Here is a 19,301-nt window from a genome sequence, read left to right as displayed (position 1 = left end):
CTCCAGACTCTGTACTTCGGGGTTTTTATAAAGGCTTCATTCATAGGCATGAGTGACGAAATCACTGGCCATTGGTGGCTGAACTCAATCTCTAGCCACTGTCCCCTTCTAGCCTCTGATAACCTAGAGGTTTTCCAACAGTCCCCATTAACATAACAAAAGACACTTTTTATCATTCCCATCCCAGGAAATTTCAAGGGTTTTAGAAGCTTGGTGGCAGAAACGGGCCAACAATGACAGATGAATAGATAAAGAAGATGTGGTGTACAAACACACACATGCATGCACACACACACACACTCACACACACACTGGAATATTACCCAGCCATCAAAAAAATAAAATCTTGCCATTTGCAATGATGTGGATGGAACTAGAAGGTATTATGCTAAGTGAAATAAGCCAATCAGTGAAAGACAATTATCATATGATCTCACTGGTATGTGGAATTTAAGAAACAAAATAGACAATCATAGGGGAAGAGAGGAAAAAATAAAACAACACGAGACTAGAGAGGGAGACAAACTGTAAGAGACTCTTAATCGTAGGAAACAAACTGAGGATTGTTGGAGGGGAGGGGAGAGGGGGCATGGGATTACTGGGTGATGGACATTAAGGAGGGCATGTGATATAGTGAGCACTAGGTATTATATAAGACTGATGAGTCACAGACCTATACCTCTGAAACCAATAAAACATTATGTGTTAATTAATTGAATTAAAATTAAAAATTTTTAAAAAGAGGAACAAAGACCAAATATATATTTCTTATTATAAAGCACTGGGTAAACCTAGTTTTAGAATTATTTAAAATGAGTAATATGTTATGGATGCCAGGAAACAAACTGAGGGTTTCAAAGGGGAGCAGGGAGGGGGATGGGTGAGCCTGGTGATGGGTATTAAAGAGAGCACATATTGCGGTGAGCACTGGGTTTTATACTCAAACAACGAATCATGGAACACTACATCAAAAACTAATGAAGTACTGTATGGTAACTAACATAACATAATAAATAAGTAAATAAATAAAATGGGTGACATGTTTTTAATTATTTTTGTAGTTGCTACCATTGTAACACTCAAATCTCATTCTATTATTTATAGCTAGTAGCGTTTTTACATAGTCAAACTAGGGTCAGATTAACTAATTCATCATGGATTCGAAGCCTGTTGGTTTCCAGGTAAACAAGTATGTGTGAGGTATTGTTGAATTCATCATAAGGTATCTTGATCTCAGTGGTAAAATGTGTACTATTGACCACAGGTTTTGGAGTCAAATATCTATGTGTTCAAATACTAGCTCTACATTACTTAATTCATTAATACTTAATGTAGCTATTGGATAACTCACTTAACCTTGCCATAACTCAGCTTCTTTGTCTATGAAATGGAAATAATAATACTCACTACTTGGAATTGTTGTGAGGGTTAGAGTTCATATATATACGGCATCTGTTACTCAGTAAGCAGTAAGTGGTAGTAGTAGTTATAGTAGTAGAAATAAGTAATAACAGTGGCAATAGGCTGTATTATTATTAGAGAAGATACTTTGTTAAAACATGTACAATAAATTTATGCTATTAATGTATATTAAATATATCTGCAAACATGCACAGCTCACCTTTTTCTTTCAGCTTTGTCAAATTTTCTTTCAGTTTCTCAATTTCTAGCTGAGCCTTCTGAAGTGCAGAATCTAAAGAAACAAGAAAATATTTCTGTGAGGAGCAAATGGTTAGTGTGATGATCACATTTAAAATTATTCTCTTTTTTGGGAACACTCCCTTTCTGCTGATTGTCTTTTGAGTTTCTACATAAATGACACCTCCAGGAAACTTTTCCAGACTCGTCTTCTTAGCGCTCCAACTGCACCCTATCATTATTCCTGATTATGTGATCTCATAATATTACTGTTTCCCTAATTAGAGTCCATGTTGAAGAGCTTGGACCACTATAATCAATAGGAGCAACTCAACGTTTTAAGCATGGTACTATCAGCTTTAATTGCACTCAGAAACACTTTTTTTTTTTAGATTTTATTTGTTTATTTGACAGACAGAGATCACAAGTAGGCAGAGAGGCAGGCAGAGAGAGAGAGAGGAGAAAGCAGGCTCCCTGCTGAACAGAGAGCCCGATGCGGGGCTTGATCCCAGGACCCTGAGATCATGACTTGAGCCAAAGGCAGAGGCTTTAACCCACTGAGCTACCCAGGTGCCCCAACACTCAGAAATACTTAAAATTAATTTTTACAATTAGTAATACTTAGAATTTTACCAGTAGTGCTCAGCATCCAACTCTTGATTTTGGCACAGGTCATGACCTCAGGATCATGAGATCAAGCTCCACATCGGGCTCTGCATTCAGCAAGGAGTCTACTTGATATTCTCTCTCTTCCTCTCCCTCTGCCCCTCCCCTGCCCCATACATGTGCTCTCTCTATTTTATTTTAAAATAAAATAAATCTTTTTTTAAAAAAGAATTTTCTCAGTAGTTGCTAGAAATATCAAGACAACAAAATTTCAGGAAATACCTTTTGATACTATTTAAGAATTATGTGAAGATGGCAGAATGGTACAGGGCAAGAGCATGGGACACTGGAGTCAATTGGATTTGGGTTCTTTAATCCAGGTTTTATCACTTTGCCTCCTGGGATCTAGTCATTACCAGTGATATATTTGGTGGGTTTTCTATGTCAGGATGAAGAACCTCCCAGAAATAAAAGACTAACATGAACCTTATAAGAGATTATTCCAATCACAAAGTAAATACATAGGCACAATTGTGCATGTTTCGTTATTATTCCCAAGGCACTCAATTCTTTGGAGTAAATCACAGCCTAATCTACCAGATTCAGCTAAAATTGTATTTCTGACCATAACAATACTAAACCTGCCACTGTTATCAACAGCATCTGCTATTAGTCTCAGATATATTAATATTATAATAAATCTTCGAAGTAAATATTAGCACCCCCATTTTATAGATAAGGGAAGGCTCAGAAAAGTAAGCAACTTGCTCAGTGTCACAAAACTAGTAAATGGTAAAGCTGGGACCTGCACTCAAGTCTGTTTGAATACACTGTGCCAGAGATGTGAGAATAGTGCTGTTTTACTAAAACTATGGCTTCGTGATGTGTTCATCTATGGAAGGAGAGGGAGTAGAATGATAGCTGGTGGAGGGGTGTTCTAGAAAGAGGGAAAGCGTATGTGGAGGAGAGAGAGTAGGAGAGAACACTGAGTGCTCTAGGAACATGTAGTCTAATATTGCTTGGGCCTACAGTGCCAAGGGTTATGGGAAATGTGGGATATGAAGCTGGATAGATAGGCAAGGGCCAAACCAGAAAGGCCTTAGAGAGTTCAGAATTTATTTTACAGAATAAATTTTTTATGGAAGCTTAAATGACCGAGGAAGTAATAGACAAGTTCTGCAAACATTTGATTAGATTTCCACTTAAAAAAAAAAAAACAAAAACCTCTTTTTACAATAAAACATACAGCCAAATATATCACATACCAAATTCTGATACATCAGAGACCACCAACAACATTAACTCATGTTGCCAAGTTAGCTTCTCCTGCCATGTTTATGCAGATATTTGAAAATCATAGCTCTCTATCATGACTCTTAAACTACTAATATTTCTAAAACTGTGTTGGCTGTAAGTTTCTGAGACCTCTCTATTGTTTGACAGTTTTACTTTGTAAGTCTATTCCTTTAGTGGTTACCCTCAATAATTTTGGAGGGAACTTTTTTATTATGGAAATTTTCAAACATATATAAAAGTAGATTAAGAAGTTATGAACAGTTATGGAAATACCTATATCTATCATCCAGCTTTTAACAATTGTCAAGCTATAGCCAATCTTGTTTCATTTACATACTTAAATATTATATACTTAAATGGTTTTTTAATGCTGTATAGCAAATCATCACAAATTTAGTGACTTAAAACGATATCCATCTTTCAGCCAACAGTTTTGTAGATCAGAAATCCAGAAATGGGGGGCACCTGGGTGGCTCAGTGGGTTAAAGCCTCTGCCTTCGGCTCAGGTCGTGATCCCAGGGTCCTGGGATCGAGCCCCACATCGGGCTCTCTGCTCCGCAGGGAGCCTGCTTCCTCCTTTCTCTCTGCCTGCCTCTCTGCCTACCTGTGATCTCTGTCTGTTAAATAAATAAAATCTTTAAAAAAAAAAAAAAAAAAGAAAAAAAGAAATCCAGAAATGGTATGGCTGAGTTCTCTAAGAGTCTTATGAGGCTAAAATCAAGGTATGAGGTAGGTGTGTTCTTCTCTGAAGCTTCGGGAAAGAATCCATCTCCAAGCTCATTCAGGTTACGGGCTGAATTTGGTCCCACGGTTTTAGGACTGAAGTTTCCATCTCCTTGCTACTGTTAGCCAGGAAGCTCTCTGAGCTCTTAGAAGCAACCAACATTCTTGGCCACATGGTCTCCTCCATCATCAAAGTCAGCAAAAGAGAATTTCCCTCATATTGAACCCTTCTCACACTTTGAATATCTTTCACCAGGAAAAAAACTAACCCCTTTTAAAGGCTCATCTGATCAGGTCAGTCTCTTCCAGGATAATCTCTCTTTCTTAAAGGCAACTGATTTGGGACCTTAACCACATCTGTAAAGGCTTTTCACAGGAGCATCTATATTGTATTTGACTGAATAACTGGGAAAAGTTATGTCTACACCAAATGGGACTCTTAGAGATGATCTTGGATTTCTTACCATGTTTGCTTTTGGCACTGAATTAATATACCATTGCCTAATCCAAGATCATGAAGGTTTACTGTTTTCTTCCAAGAGGCTCATAGTTTTAACTCTTATATTTAGCTTTGTAGTTTATTTTGAGTTAATTTTTGTGTGGGTATTATGCAAAGACCTTTAAAAAGCAAATCCCAGAAGCCATATCACTCATCTATAAATATTTCACTATATATCTCTAAAAGATAAGAATTCTTTTTAAATACTGTTCATTATTTTACTTCATAGTTAAATTGCAAGACAAGAACTCTTTTTATTTATTTATTTTTAAAGATTTTATTTATTTATTTGACAGAGAGAGACACAGTGAGAGAGGGAACACAAGCAGGAGGAGTGGGAGAGGGAGAAGCAGACTCCCTGCTGAGCAAGGAGCCAGACATGGGGCTCTATCCCAGGACCCTGGGATCATGACCTGAGCGGAAGGCAGATGCTTAATGACTGAGCCGCCCAGGCGCCCCAAAGAACTCTTTTTAAACCTAAACGCCACGTGTGGTTCAGGAAATTTAACAATTTTTTATATATCCAGTACATATCCACATTTCCAATTATTTCACAAATGTTACAAATGTGTTTGAATCAGTGTCCAGTAAAAGCCACACATAATTGGTTAATAATTCCTTTAAATTAAAAAAAAATCTTTTTCTTTCAATTTATTGACGAATACTCTAAATATTTGACATGAATTTTTTTTAAAGATTTTATTTATTTATTTGTCAGAGAGAGAGCAAGCGAGAGCGAGCACAGGCAGACAGAGTGGAAGGCAGAGTCAGAGGGAGAAGCAGGCTCCCTGCGGAGCAAGGAGCCCGATGTGGGACTCGATCCCAGGACGCCGGGATCATGACCTGAGCTGAAGGCAGCTGCTTAACCAACTGAGCCACCCAGGCATGCAGACATGAATTCTTTTTTATTCTTAAAAAAAATCTTTGTTATTATCCAAAATTTTTAATTCTCATCCAAATTTTTTGGATATGATACAGAGCGAGCTAGAAAATAAACTGGATAACTTCATCCAAAAAAAGTCATTTGGGGGGCACATGAGTGGCTCAGTCAGTTAAGCATCTGCCTTTAGCTCAGGTCATGATCTCAGGGTCCGGGGTCCAGCCCCACATCAGGCTCCCTGCTCAGTGGGGAGTTTGCTTTGCCTTCTCCCTCTGCCCCTCCCCCTTGCTCCGGCTCTCTCTTTCAAATAAATAAAATCTTTAAAAATAAATTAATTAATTAATTAATAAAAGAGTCAGTTTATTGAAAGAAGTAGGCTAATGGTAAACACAGTTACCCAGAAATACATTCTGACTTATAAACTGATGACTCAAGAAGTTATACATAGGGCATACATCGGACTAATATATTTTATTTTATTTTTTAATAATACATGTGTTTTTTATTTTTTTATTTTTTTAAAGATTTTTATTTACTTATTTGACAGAGAGAGATCACAAGTAGGCAGAGAGGCAGGCAGAGAGAGAGGAGGAAGCAGGCTCCCTGCTGAGCAGAGAGCCTAATGAAGAACTCAATCCCAGGACCCCGAGATCATGACCTGAGCTGAAGGCAGCGGCTTAACCCACTGAACCACCCAGGCGCCCCTACATGTGTTTTTTAAAGGACTTGCTAATTTAGCTTCCCAACAGTGCCCCAGTATACTTACTGCAGAGACAGTTTTCAGTTAGTAGTTTAGGAGCTACCAGACTGACCATGGAAGAGGGGGCCATGTGATGGTGGTCTGTTGTGTCCAAATGTAACTAAGGGGATTGGGGGTCCTGGTTTTCCTTTCGCCTTCTGTACTACAAGGAGCAGAGACTGCTTCTCATCATACTCACATAGCCAAATTTCTTTTCTTTTTTTTAAAATAGGGTGTATAGCTTACATACAGTAAAATTCACCCTTTTAGGTGTACAGTTCAGTGAATTTTGACAACCTTATCAAGATATAGAACAATTCCATATTCCAAAAATTTCATTTGTGTTCACTGTCTAAAACACATTCTTAACAAAATCTCAACCCTTCTGATATTGTTTTTAAATCTATGTCAATTTGGCAGAATCATTACTGTTTTAACATTTAATACTTTAAAGATATAGTAACCTATATACTGCATTTGAAAATTGGGCAATTTCTTAATCACTGTAAATTATAAATATAGAAAGGGGATAATTTTTAAAGTTTAAACTTTATTCTAAAATAAATTATTGATAAAGGAAAGATTTAAATATAAACAATGAAACCATAAAAGCACAATAAAACACTATAGAGATGAACACTTTCAAAAACTTTGTAGTGATATAGAAAAGGCTTTTATACATGAAAACCCAGAAGCCCTACAGAATAACTCTGATAAACCCAACTTGATAAATATTAGCATTTCTTTATGGCAAGCCCCCCCAACACAACATTTATAACCAACAGAAGGCTCATTATCCATAATATATAAAGAATTGTAAAAGTTTTGTTTTTTTGGTTTTTTTGGGTTTTTTGTTTTTAACTAAGTAATGTCTATGCCCAATGTGGGGCTCGAACTCATGATCCTAAGATCAAGAGTCACATGCTCTACAGACTGAGCCAGCCAGGTGCTCCAGGAGTATATAAAGAATTTTTACAAATTAATAAAAGATACAACCCAATAGAAAAAGTACAGGAGACTTAAGCAGGTACTTCATAAAATAGTGTATCCAAATGAGCAACGACAAGAGTAACAAGAAATGATGACAGGGTTTTCAGTTCATCAGCCATCAGGGAAATGCAAATGAAAGCCATCACTAAATACCACACACTTACCAGAAAAGGCCAAGTTAATAAAACTGACGATGCCAAATACTGACAAAGAATGTGGAGCAACCAAAATCTCAGTAACAACTGAGATTCAGTATACAACTGAAGCGAGCTTAAATTGATACAACTATTTGGAAGACAGTGTAACAGTTATCTACCAAAGTAGAATATGCACATAACCCTTTGATCCAATCATTAGGATCATTAAGTCTATCACAATCAGAAATGTGTTGGTAAGTCCAAGAATATTCCTAGCAGCACTTTTCATAAGAGAGCACAGCTGGAAGCAACCCTGATGTCCATCAGTAGAACGGCCAGATAAAGTGAATGGCAGTGTGTTCATTCAGCGGACTATTATACAACCAGCATAAGTCAACAAAGTGCTGCTATATGCAACAGCATGAGCCAGTCTCACCAACGTAAGATTGAACAAAAGAAGCAAACTAGGGGCACCTGGGTGGCTCAGTCATTAAGCATCTGCCTTTGGTTCGGGTCATTATCCCAGCGTCCTGGGATCGAGCCCCGCATTGGGCTCCCTGCTCAGCAGGAAGCCTCCATTCCCTCTCCCACTCCCCCTGCTTGTGTTCCCTCTGTCGCTGTGTCTGTCTCTGTCAAATAAATAAAACCTTTAAAAAAAAAAAAAAAGAAAGAAAGAAATTAAATTTAAGAATGCATATTGCCTGCAGTCGAAACTCCAAAAGAGTGTGAAAAGTCAGAATAATGGTTCCTTCTGGGTGGGAGAGGGTGTAGACCTAGCGAGAAGAAACAAAGGGGGCTCTGGAATGCTGGGAGCGCCTTGCACCCCATGATGTGCACTCAGGAGTTGTGCATGTTTGGGTAGGTATATTATGCTTATGCTTCAGTAGAAATTTCTGGACACTGTACAAAAAGAAGCTGTTTATCAAACTTAATGTGTTTTAGATTTTTTTCCCTCAGTGTACTCATGTTCCACCCTGAGAAAAGGTCCATTACATTTAAACCATCATCAAAACAGTTCCTCTGCAACCATAGCTTACCTAATTTCCCCTGTTCTTTCTTCTTCTCCTGTAGCTCATCAGTGAGCCTTTGGATCTCTTTCTGGGCCATCCCTAACTTCTTTGCTGCTTCGTCTCCATTTCTCTCCAGGCAGTTTTGTGACGTTTTATCTTTTTCCAGGTCTTCATTACGGGACTGAAATAAAAGCGTTGTTAGTAATAAAACAAAAATTAAATGTACTCTTATAACACTGCACTATTTCCCACAAGCATTTGAAAGCTAACAAAGAAAAACAGCAAACAATATTTCATTTGTATGTATTTCTTTTATTTTTTATTTTTTTAAGATTTTATTTATTTATTTGTCAGAGAGAGAGAGAGCGAGAGCGAGCACAGGCAGACAGAGTGGAAGGCAGAGTCAGAGGGTGAAGCAGGCTCCCTGCAGAGCAAGGATCCCGATGTGGGACTCGATCCCAGGACGCTGGGATCATGACCTGAGACGAAGGCAGCTGCTTAGCCAACTGAGCCACCCAGGCGTCCCTGTATTTCTTTTATTAAGTGAAACCATGAATATTGGTGACATTTGATTTTTTTTACCTATAAAAATACAACTTCTTACAGTTCAACCTAATATATCTAAGAGTTTATGGTTATGTGATTATAAAAAATAGAAATTTTATCATAAAAGTGAGTATCATCTGGTGAAAAAGAGAAAAAAACTCTTCATGTGTATGTTCCATTAAATACAGTTTACAAAATGTTTTCACATGGAATATTTCATTTAATGTCAAGGTATGCACACACTCAAATCATGTTTATGGCTCCTTTTCTGCAATTATTTTCAAAGCATTTTAAAAGTTAAGAAATTCAGTCTCAATTATATCTTGCTTTTGATCCCCCAAATATGTATTAATTTACATAATTATCATACAAATATTTCTAAAAGATAATAAGACAACCAAAATACCATCTGCATAACAAAACCACTTCTAGCACATCAGTATATATCCTTGCAGTATTTTTTATTTGTAACATTTTCACATAGTCATAATCCCAATCTCTGTACTTCTCTTTTTCATTTAACATTATATGAGAAACATTCCCACAAAAATTGTACAGATTTTGTAATGAGAATTTTTAAAGGCTATATAATGTTCTGTAATGGGTGTCACATGATTTATATAATCACTTAAACATTTGGTAGTTTCCAATTTTTGCTATCTAAAATAATACTATGATATACAGTTTTATCCCTATACATTTATCTTGGGTTACTTCCTGTGATTAAATTCCGAGCATATTCTTTATTTGCTGGATTTAGCACTTAATAACATTTCCCCAGAGCAAAAAATTTAATTCCATAAGGAGAATTGGTTATACTTAAAATAATATGCTATATATATTAAAGGACTATCCAAAATAAAGGACTCCAAACATATTTGGGAAGGATTATCCCAAAGTGATTTTTCAAAGGATGTAACACACACTGATTTTAAATTTTTATACATTTTTTTTAAAATCAGCTATTTATTTTTTCTTCCCAAATCTTTGTGATATATTTATACATTTATGTACAATTCTATAATCTTCACAGCATGGATTTATATTTTAACATATTCAAACAAAATACTTGTTAAAAGCTAATGTGTTAGATGGGGGTTGGGGGAAGGGGGGTGGGGTTATGGACATTGGGGAGGGTATGTGCTATGGTGAGTGCTGTGAAGTGTGTAAACCTGGCAATTCACAAACCTGTACCCAGGGGCTAATAATACATTATATGTTTATATTTTTAAAAAAGCTAATGTGTAATTAGCTCCTATTACTAATCAAAGGATTCTTTTTTTTTTTTCTTTACCTCACTCAGAGATTTTCCAGGCTGCCGCACAGGTACCTGATATTTCTCATGTTCTCTTTGCAGAGGCTGGTGAATTTGCTCAAATTTCTCCTAAATAAATAATGAGAGAAATGAAACGTACATCAGTCAATCTTCATAAATGTCATTTAAATTTTTTTTAAAAAGCGAAAAAAAAAAGCACAGTCCAATCCATGTTATGAGCTTAGGCAATGCATTTTCAATGAGATAATATCACACCCAATATCACAACCAATGAAAATTGGTTCCTATGGGGACAAAAAAATCTTATTCTTTTTATGTGCAAAGCATGATATGCCTACAGTACACAGAACTCTACAGTAGTATTAAAATTTCATGGGGGAGTGATTGGGAAAAATTATCTAAAAGTGTCATTATAGAGGCAATAATGAAAAATGACTGGCTAACACTGGCTAGCCAAACCTTGAGATTAAAACCCAACAGGGGCGCCTGGGTGGCTCAATGGGTTAAAGCCTCTGCCTTTGGCTCAGGTCATGGTCCCAGGGTCCTGGGATGGAGCCCTGCATTGGGCTCTCTGCTCTGCAGAGAGCCTGTTTCCTCCTCTCTTTGCCTGTCTCTCTGCCTACTTGTGATCTCTGTCTGTCAAATAAATAAATAAAATCTTAAAAAAAAAAAAAAAAGAAGCCCAACAAAGATAACAGGGGAAAGAAAAATCACAGGGCAATCTTCTTATTCATAAATGTAGATTAAAAATCATAAACAAAATTTTATCAAAAATAATCTTACAATATCTAGAAAGGATAACATATCATGAACAAGTTGGATTTGTCCCAGCATTGCAACAACAGGTTTGACATTAGAAAAATAAATGAATGAAATTTTCTCATTAACAGATTCAAGTTCTAAATTATTTCATAATCAATGGCTACAAAAAATAGTTTATAAATTCACCACTGGTTCCTAATAAATGCTCTTAGCAAACTAGGAATAAGAGAGTAAATAATAGATAATAAATAAACACTACCATTTGAAACAAAACCTTCAGCAAACATCATACATAATAGTAAATCACTAAATGCTTTCTCCAATATTAATAACAAAATGATAAAGCTAAATAATACTACTAATAATACTAACTTCAAGATAACAGTAAAGAGGGGCGCCTGGGTGGCTCAGTGGGTTAAGCCTCTGCCTTCGGCTCAGGTCATGATCCCAGAGTCCTGGGATCGAGCCCCGCATTGCATCGGGCTCTTTGCTCAGCAGGGAGCCTGCTTCCTCCCCTCTCTCTCTGCCTGCCTCTCTGCCTACTTGTAATCTCTGTCTGTCAAATAAAATAAATAAAATCTCAAAAAAAAAAAAAAAGATAACAGTAAAGAGCCTAGCCAATATAAGGCAAGAAAAAGAACTAAAAGGGGGGCGCCTGGGTGGCTCAGTGGGTTAAGCCTCTGTCTTTAGCTCGGGTCATGGTCCCAGGGTCCTGGGATTGAGCCCCACATCAGGCTCTCTGCTCCTTGGGGAGCCTGCTTCCTCCTCTCCCTCTGCCTACTTGTGAGCTCTGTCTGTCAAATAAATAAAATCTTTTAAAAAAAAAGAATTAAAAGGAATAAGGACTGAAAAGGAAGAGACAAAAGTATTATTATTCTCAGATAATATCATTGTATAGGTAGAAAATATTTTAAATATTCAAAAAATTTTTCAGAATAAATAAGAGGGGTGCCTGTTTGGCTCATCAGTAGAACACATGACTCTTGATCTCAGGGTTGTGAGTTTAAGCCCCACATTCGGTGTGGAGCCTACTTAAAAAAAAAAAATAAATAAAAATAAAGAGCAAAAATAAATTTAAAATACTTGTTTATAATTTATTTATTTTATAAATAAATATGTAAAATTAATAGGAAGTTTTAGCAACAATGTTAAGTGTTGGTCAGTATATAAAATAATTATACTTTTAAATACCAGCAATAAATAGTTAGAAAATTAATTCCTTTTTAAAAAGATAGCTTAAGGGCGCCTGGGTGGCTCAGTGGGTTAAGCCGCTGCCTTCGGCTCAGGTCATGATCTCAGGGTCCTGGGATCGAGTCCCGCATCGGGCTCTCTGCTCGGCAGGGAGCCTGCTTCCTTCTCTCTCTCTCTCTGCCTGCCTCTCAGTGTACTTGTAATTTCTCTCTGTCAAATAAATAAATAAAATCTTTAAAAAAAAAAAAAAGATAGCTTAATAGCATCCAAAAATATGAAATACCTAGAAATAAATGTTAACAACACGTGTAAGATTTTGTGGGAAAAATCATAAAACTTTATTTATATACATGAAAAAATATATGGATATTCTATGATCACAGATCACATCAATATTTTAAGATAGCAAATTCCTCTTTTTTTTTTTTAAGATTTTATTTGTTTATTTGACAGAAAGAGAGAGATCATAGGTAGGCAGAGAGGCAGGCAGAGAGAAAGGGAGAAGCAGGCTCCCCACTGAGCAAAGAGCCCGATGTGGGCTCGATCCCAGGATGCTGAGATCATGACCCAAGCCAAAGGCAGAGACCCAACACACTGAACCACCCAGGTGCCCCTCCTCTGTTTTGTTTTGTTTTTTTTTAAGATTTTATTTATTTATTTGTCAGAGAGAGAGAGCACAAGAAGAGGAACAGCAGGCAGAGGAAGAAGCAGGCTCCCCACTGAGCAAAGAGCCCCATTTGAGACTCAATCCCAGCCCCCTGGGATCATGACCCGAGCCAAAGGCAGACACCCAACCTACTTAGCCACCTAGGAGTCCTGATAGTAAATTCCTCTTAAACTGATTCAATACAACCAAAAACCCAAATCCCAGATTTTGTAATAACATGAACCAGAATGTTACTCTTTCCTCTTAAAATTATTTAGTGTGACTCTCCAGACCTTCTATAACAAAGTCTATCAAATGTTTTTATGCCTTAGGGCACTTGGCTGCCTCAGTAGGTTTGTAGGCAGCAACTCTTGATCTTGGGGTTGTAGGTTCAAGCTCCATGCTGGGTTTAGAGATTACTGAAAAATAAAATCTTAAAAAAAAAAAAAAAAGTGTTTCTGCCCCTAGTATGGTTCAGCAACATTGCTGGGTGCTGAGTCCAAACTTTAGCTTAGCATATGAATCTCACCATGATGTGGTGCCTGAAAATATCTCCAGCCACATTTCTCAGCATTCACTCACATGAACCAGTCTGTGATATATACTGTTTCCTCTGCCAGGAATGCCTTTCCCAGCTTCTTCATCTAGCTAACACATACTCAGTTTTCAAAATACTACTCACCATCTCCTCTGGAAGGCTTTTCAGTTCCCTGACCCATTACATCTGACTCAGACCCTCCTCTGAGTTTCTCGAACCTTCTATGCCTTCCTTTATCATGGGACTTTACACACTGAACTATAACCACTGGCTTTTTTCTTTCCTCCATTAGCTTGTAAGCTTGCAAGTCCAAATCATGTCTAACTTGACTGTGTTTCTACATTCGCTGGCACCGAGCCTGGCACATGGAAAGTTCTCAATAAACAGTAACAATAATGCTAATTAATACGCTGGTTTCTCTTCAGATAGCATAAATTTTTCACCTTTTACTACAGATTTCTGTACTACAGATATTTTTCTGAGGAAAAAAAACCCCACAATAATGCTAATTAATGTGTGAGTTACTATTCAAGAGCCTTATATATGTTATTTCATTTTCATGATAGCCTTGTGGAGTAGTTGAGTCAGTCCCAGATTTTATAGATGAGAAAATCAATGCTCACAAAAGTTAACTAACTTGCTCAAGTTCATACCAAGAATAAGTGGCAGAGAAGTCCATCCAAAAATGAAACCTATATACTCGGGGTGCCTTGGCAAAGCCGGTTGAGTGGACAGCTCTTGGTTTGGGTTCAGGTCAAGACCCTTAGATGGCGCCCCACATCTGGCTCCAGGGCATGCAGGGTGTTTGCTTCAGAATTCTCTCCCTCTTTCTCTGCCCCTCCCCCACTCACTTGGACATGTTCTCTCTCTCTCTCAAATAAATAAGTAAATCTATAAAAAAAAAATACCAACTTACTGAAGCATTATTAAAACTGGCTTCCTAGGGGCGCTTGGGTGGCTCAGTGGGTTAAGCCTCTGCCTTCAGCTCAGGTCATGATCCCAGGGTCCTGGGATCGAGCCCTGCATTGAGCTCTCTGCTCAGTGGGGAACCTGCCTCCCCCTCTCTCTCTGCCTGCCTCTCTGCCTACTTGTGATCTCTGTCTGTCAAATAAATAAATAAAATCTTTAAAAAAAAACTGGCTTCCTAATAATTTAATGAATGAATGATTAAAGAAACAAACAAACAAACAAATAAAAAAAATGGCCTGACTCTTATTCAATTATCTAGTTAATTTCAGAATACCTGGGCAAGTCCTTTCTGTAGGTTACTGGTCATACATCTTTGTGACTCTGGTTTGGGGTCCCCAGTTTCCAGTTTCCTCAAGAGTGTACTTCTTTCTACCAATAAGTATATAATCTGTTCACTGGGGCTGCTCAGAGCTATTTCAGATAAGCCCTCTTTATACAACATTTCTTCAATCTCTTTTATTCGCACTTCTGTTAGGAAGAAATAACAGAAACAAAGCTGTTAAAAGAAATGCCGGCAAATAATTGGTGTTATAAAATATTAAATGTGTTCTTAATGAAATAGCAAGCTAGTTTTTTAAAAATCAGCTATATTGCTACTACCACTCTTCTGCCCATCCCTTCAGGGCATCTGCAAACTTTCAGAAAAAAAATAACCAAAAAAGTAGTGGAAAAGGGTTCTCAAAAGCAGTAAATATTCTTAATGTTATATAACTTTAAATATTGTTGTTTTATTGAATGCTTACTATGTGCTAGGTATTATACCAAGCACCTAAGATAAATTTATGTCATCTAATCTGTGCAACAATTCACTGAGGTAGGAAACATGATTACCCTTTATGAGACAAGGATGCAGGCACCAACAAGCTAACCAATTTGTGAAGGTTACTTAACTAGTCCTGCCAAAATTCTTGGTGATTTCAAAATTCAGGTAGATTATTCTAGTGCCCTGGCTTCTCAGTCTCGCCAACTAACTTCCAAAGACTGAGTCCTCCACCCCATCTCAGTCCCTACTCCACAGTAATTCTCTAGACCTTGCTGTTAGCAGCAACTCTCCAGTCTCAATTTCAAGCATCCCAGTCTCCAATCACCATTTCCCATATGCTTCGTCTAGTAGCTAGATGTCAACAAGTTTTTGACTATACTGACAACTACAATCCACTAACTTTAAACACTTTTCAATGTTTCTTATCCCAGTCCCGTTCCCATTTACTTTCTTAGATTCATCTAAGCAATTCACCATCATAATCACTCCCTCCCACAATTCCCTTGCCCCTCTTTCCTTCCATTATACTTGGCTGACAGAACTCCAGCCCGTAAACGAACCCTTCACCTCTCCTGCCCCTCACTCCAGAAGCAAAGTGTAGCTGGAGAACACTGCACAGCCAGTGCTGATTGCTTTCACCTAAATTCGTCTCTACTCACCTAAGTGGGTCCTTATTGTCCGCCAATCCTCCCACGAGTCCCTGAAATTCTCTCTCTCATTTTCCAGTGATCTAGACTACTATTATTTGATTCCTCTCTCTCCTCAAGTCTCCAGCACCTCCTTCCCCCTCATTCTCAGCTGAATACCCTGCTTCTTATTTCACTGAGAAAAAAGCAGCACTCCAGCTTCCACAAACTCTCCTTACCAGATCTGCCAATTCCCACATACTCTTCCCTCTTGTGAGATTTAACAACCCATCCTTGCTCCTAAGGCCACACTCTCCCCTTGTGTGCTGGATCCCATTCCCACTTCCACTCCCACTTATCTCAAAGACAACATGCTTTCATCATGTCTCTCTGGGACACCACACACTGTTGATTTTCCTCCTGTCATGCATGCCACTCCTTCTCAAACTTCTTGGCCAATTTCTCACCTTTCCAACCTCTCTAAACATAGAAATGCCCAGGGCCCAGTCTTCTTTTCATTCCCCAGGTAATCGCCTATCGTCCCAAGGCTTTAAGTGTTGGCTATTTACTGATGACTCTCAGATTCGATTCACTACTCTAGCATGCAGTACCTTCCAAACATACAACATTGTGTACTTGACATTTCCACTGGGATGTCTAATATGTGCATCAAAAGGTACATGTCCAAAAGCAAATTCTTTACTGTCTTTCCCAAATGTCTTCCCATAACCTCCCCAACCTAAGTAGCTGTAACTCTAATATTCCAACTGCTCAGGCCAGAAAGTCTTGGATCACCAATGATTTCTCCCCTTTTCTCCCACCCAACATTAAATTCATTATAAAATCGTATTATTTCTACCTTCAAAAAATATTGTTTAATTATATAAGCATTTCTCAAGTGATTAAGTTTTATGCTCCTAAAATAAACTTGTATTTTGCAAACTGCTCACTAAAAGTACTAAAGCTTATTGAAAAACCAGATTGCTACAGACAATTCTAAATCTGTCATTGTGTAACTAGAGTGCTATAAAAAACACTGGCAATCCTAATAATTACACTGGTACACTTAAAGAGATATACCAAATTCCTAAAAAAATAAATACTATAGTAAATATAGGACTTTTGTCTTTTTTTAAAAACTCAGGCTTGCTATAAAGGCGAGCTCAAAGAGCTGAGTCTGCGGAGTTATGGAAACAAAGCCAAATGCACAAAGATTAGGGCTACCTTTGCAATAAGCACTTCCCAGGAGAAACATGTGGCCAAACTGAGTCCCAGAGAAGAACGTGGGACAAATTAACTTCATGTATAAACTCCAAGCCTTGCTGATTAGCTCAAATCATTAACATGCTGGGGTACGCTGTATATGAACTTCTGCATCAAAAGGACATAATTCAGGGGAGCCTAGGTGGCTCAGTCCTTAAGCATCTGCCTTTGGCCCAGGTCCTGATCCCAGGATCCTGGGATGGAGCTTTGTGTTGCACTCCCTGCTCTGCAGGAGGCCTGCTTCTCCCTCTTTCATTCCCCTTGCTTGTGTTCCCTCTCTCATTGTGTGTGTGTGTGTGTGTGTGTGTCAAATAAATAAATAAATAAATGTTTTTTAAGGGTCTTTAAAAATAAATAAATAAATAAATAAATAACAATAAAATGGCATAATTCCCCTATTTACCAATCCTTCATAAACTAATTTATACTGGCAGCAGGACACACAGTATCTTCCATTTCTCACAGAATGGCAGATTAGGGCCCTGAACATCCCTCTTGCTGAGAATAACTAAGAAAGCCAGAAGAAATTTGAAAGCTCTTAAAAATGCAACCACCATACAGACAAAAATAGAATGCAATCTTTTAAACCAGCAGAAGAAAACTCCACATATTCAATGGAAAACAAGACCGGAAAATCAATGAAACAAGAGTGCAGTACATATGAAATAGAGGTCCTATGCTTAACTTAACCTTTCTACCTGATATCCAAAATAAAGGAAAAACTTCCATTAGCAGAATATTAGAATATTCTAAAGGTGTCCTATCCATGTTCTCACTTGCAGCTTTGTAGTACTTAATAAATATTTCCTGAGTCCTTAATATGCTAGGCACTTTACAAGGCAGGTGCTGTGGGAAACACAGAAACCACTAAGACCAGGGCATGATCTCTGCCCCAATGGAGCTGACACAGGTCACTGTGACACAGTGTGTTAAGTGCTAGAATAGACATTGGAGGAAATAACCATCTTGTCCTCTCTCACAAACATTCCCGACTATTTCAGAACGATAGTTTAAAATACACTCAAACAGGATAAGTACTTTTCTTGGAGTGGAAAATTGTAATTTTCCCCCTTCCTTTTACTTTTATACATTTCCCACATTTCTATAATTGTCACATATTCTTTCTATAAGTAGAAAAAAAAAATAAGCTTCTCACTGTTAACAAAAGGGAAAAATACCCTGTCTCGGTTGGAGCTCTTTAACCACATTTCTAAGCTCTTTGTTTTCCTCTTCACAACTGTGAGAAGATGCTTCTCTTTCCTCTGTTAAGTTATGGACATGGTTTGCATACTTTTCCACCTACAAGAAAACAATACATTTTCTTACTCTTAGTCCATGATTCACACAGTAACCCATATCAAATCTATGAAGTGAAAGAATCATTGAGAGATCACCATACGATCCGGTCTATAAGAAATAAACAGAAATCTTGGCTTTCCTTAAGTGTGAGTCTCCCTCCCTAAACTTCCTTTCAGCCGTTTCATTTTATCAGACACTGTTACCCATAGATATGATGACACAGCTCTACAAATTTCTGGGACAGTCACAATATCTAATTTTTTTTTTCCATTAACTTGCCAGGTTTCAAATCAAGTCTCCTTATCTACTGTGTAGGCAATATAGCATGATACCCACGAACAGAGAAAAATCTCCACAATAATTGTTTACCGTCCTATGCTAACAATGATGATTAAGATGTCTGAAATGTTAATAGAAGATTGTACTAAAATACAGGGTGTTTTTAAAAATAGCTTTTGGTTAATATGGTAACTTCATAAAAGGCACTTTTATGTGGCTCATAATAATAGATTAAAAGCTAGCTCAATGCCCCAGGCACTGTATTAAGGACATCAAATATTTCATTTTCACCACAATCCTCTGAGACTGTTATCCTCCCACTTTATAGGGGAAGAAGCAGGCTGTTAAGAGGCTAAGAGATTTGCATTGTCATGCAGAAAATAAGGAGAGGGGCTAGACTTCACACTCCGCAGGGCCAGACCCAGAGGCTAAGCTCTTACCTATCTGCGAAATTGCTTAAAAGTAGACTAACATGGGGTGCCTGGGTGGCTCAGTGGATTAAGCCTCTGCCTTCTGCTCAAGTCATGATCACAGGGTCCTGGGATTGAGCCCCGAATCAGACTCTCTGCCCAGCAGGGAGCCTGCTTCCCCCCTCTCTCTCTGCCTACTCTCTGCCTGCTTGTGA

At 37.8% G+C, this 19,301-nt stretch overlaps 1 protein-coding gene across 2 annotated transcripts in view; it reads right to left on the bottom strand.

The window, feature by feature from the left end:
• The window catches only part of CCDC30 (coiled-coil domain containing 30), a 115,892-nt gene that overhangs the window by 87,582 nt on the left and 9,009 nt on the right, over positions 1-19,301 (bottom strand). For both annotated transcript variants that reach the window (XM_045064333.1, XM_004740631.3), the window contains exons 4-8: positions 18,277-18,397; positions 14,721-14,914; positions 10,359-10,448; positions 8,546-8,699; positions 1,622-1,693 (exon numbers count right to left, since the gene is read on the bottom strand). In XM_045064333.1, the coding sequence (XP_044920268.1) occupies positions 1,622-1,693; positions 8,546-8,699; positions 10,359-10,448; positions 14,721-14,914; positions 18,277-18,397 (631 nt within the window). The remainder of the gene's footprint in view (positions 1-1,621; positions 1,694-8,545; positions 8,700-10,358; positions 10,449-14,720; positions 14,915-18,276; positions 18,398-19,301) is intronic.

The sequence above is a fragment of the Mustela putorius genome, unplaced genomic scaffold (genome assembly GCF_011764305.1).
Source record: "Mustela putorius furo isolate JIRA1106 unplaced genomic scaffold, ASM1176430v1.1 tig00003853_pilon_pilon_pilon, whole genome shotgun sequence".
NCBI lineage: Eukaryota > Metazoa > Chordata > Mammalia > Carnivora > Mustelidae > Mustela > Mustela putorius.
This window is presented reverse-complemented; position numbering and strand designations above follow the sequence as displayed.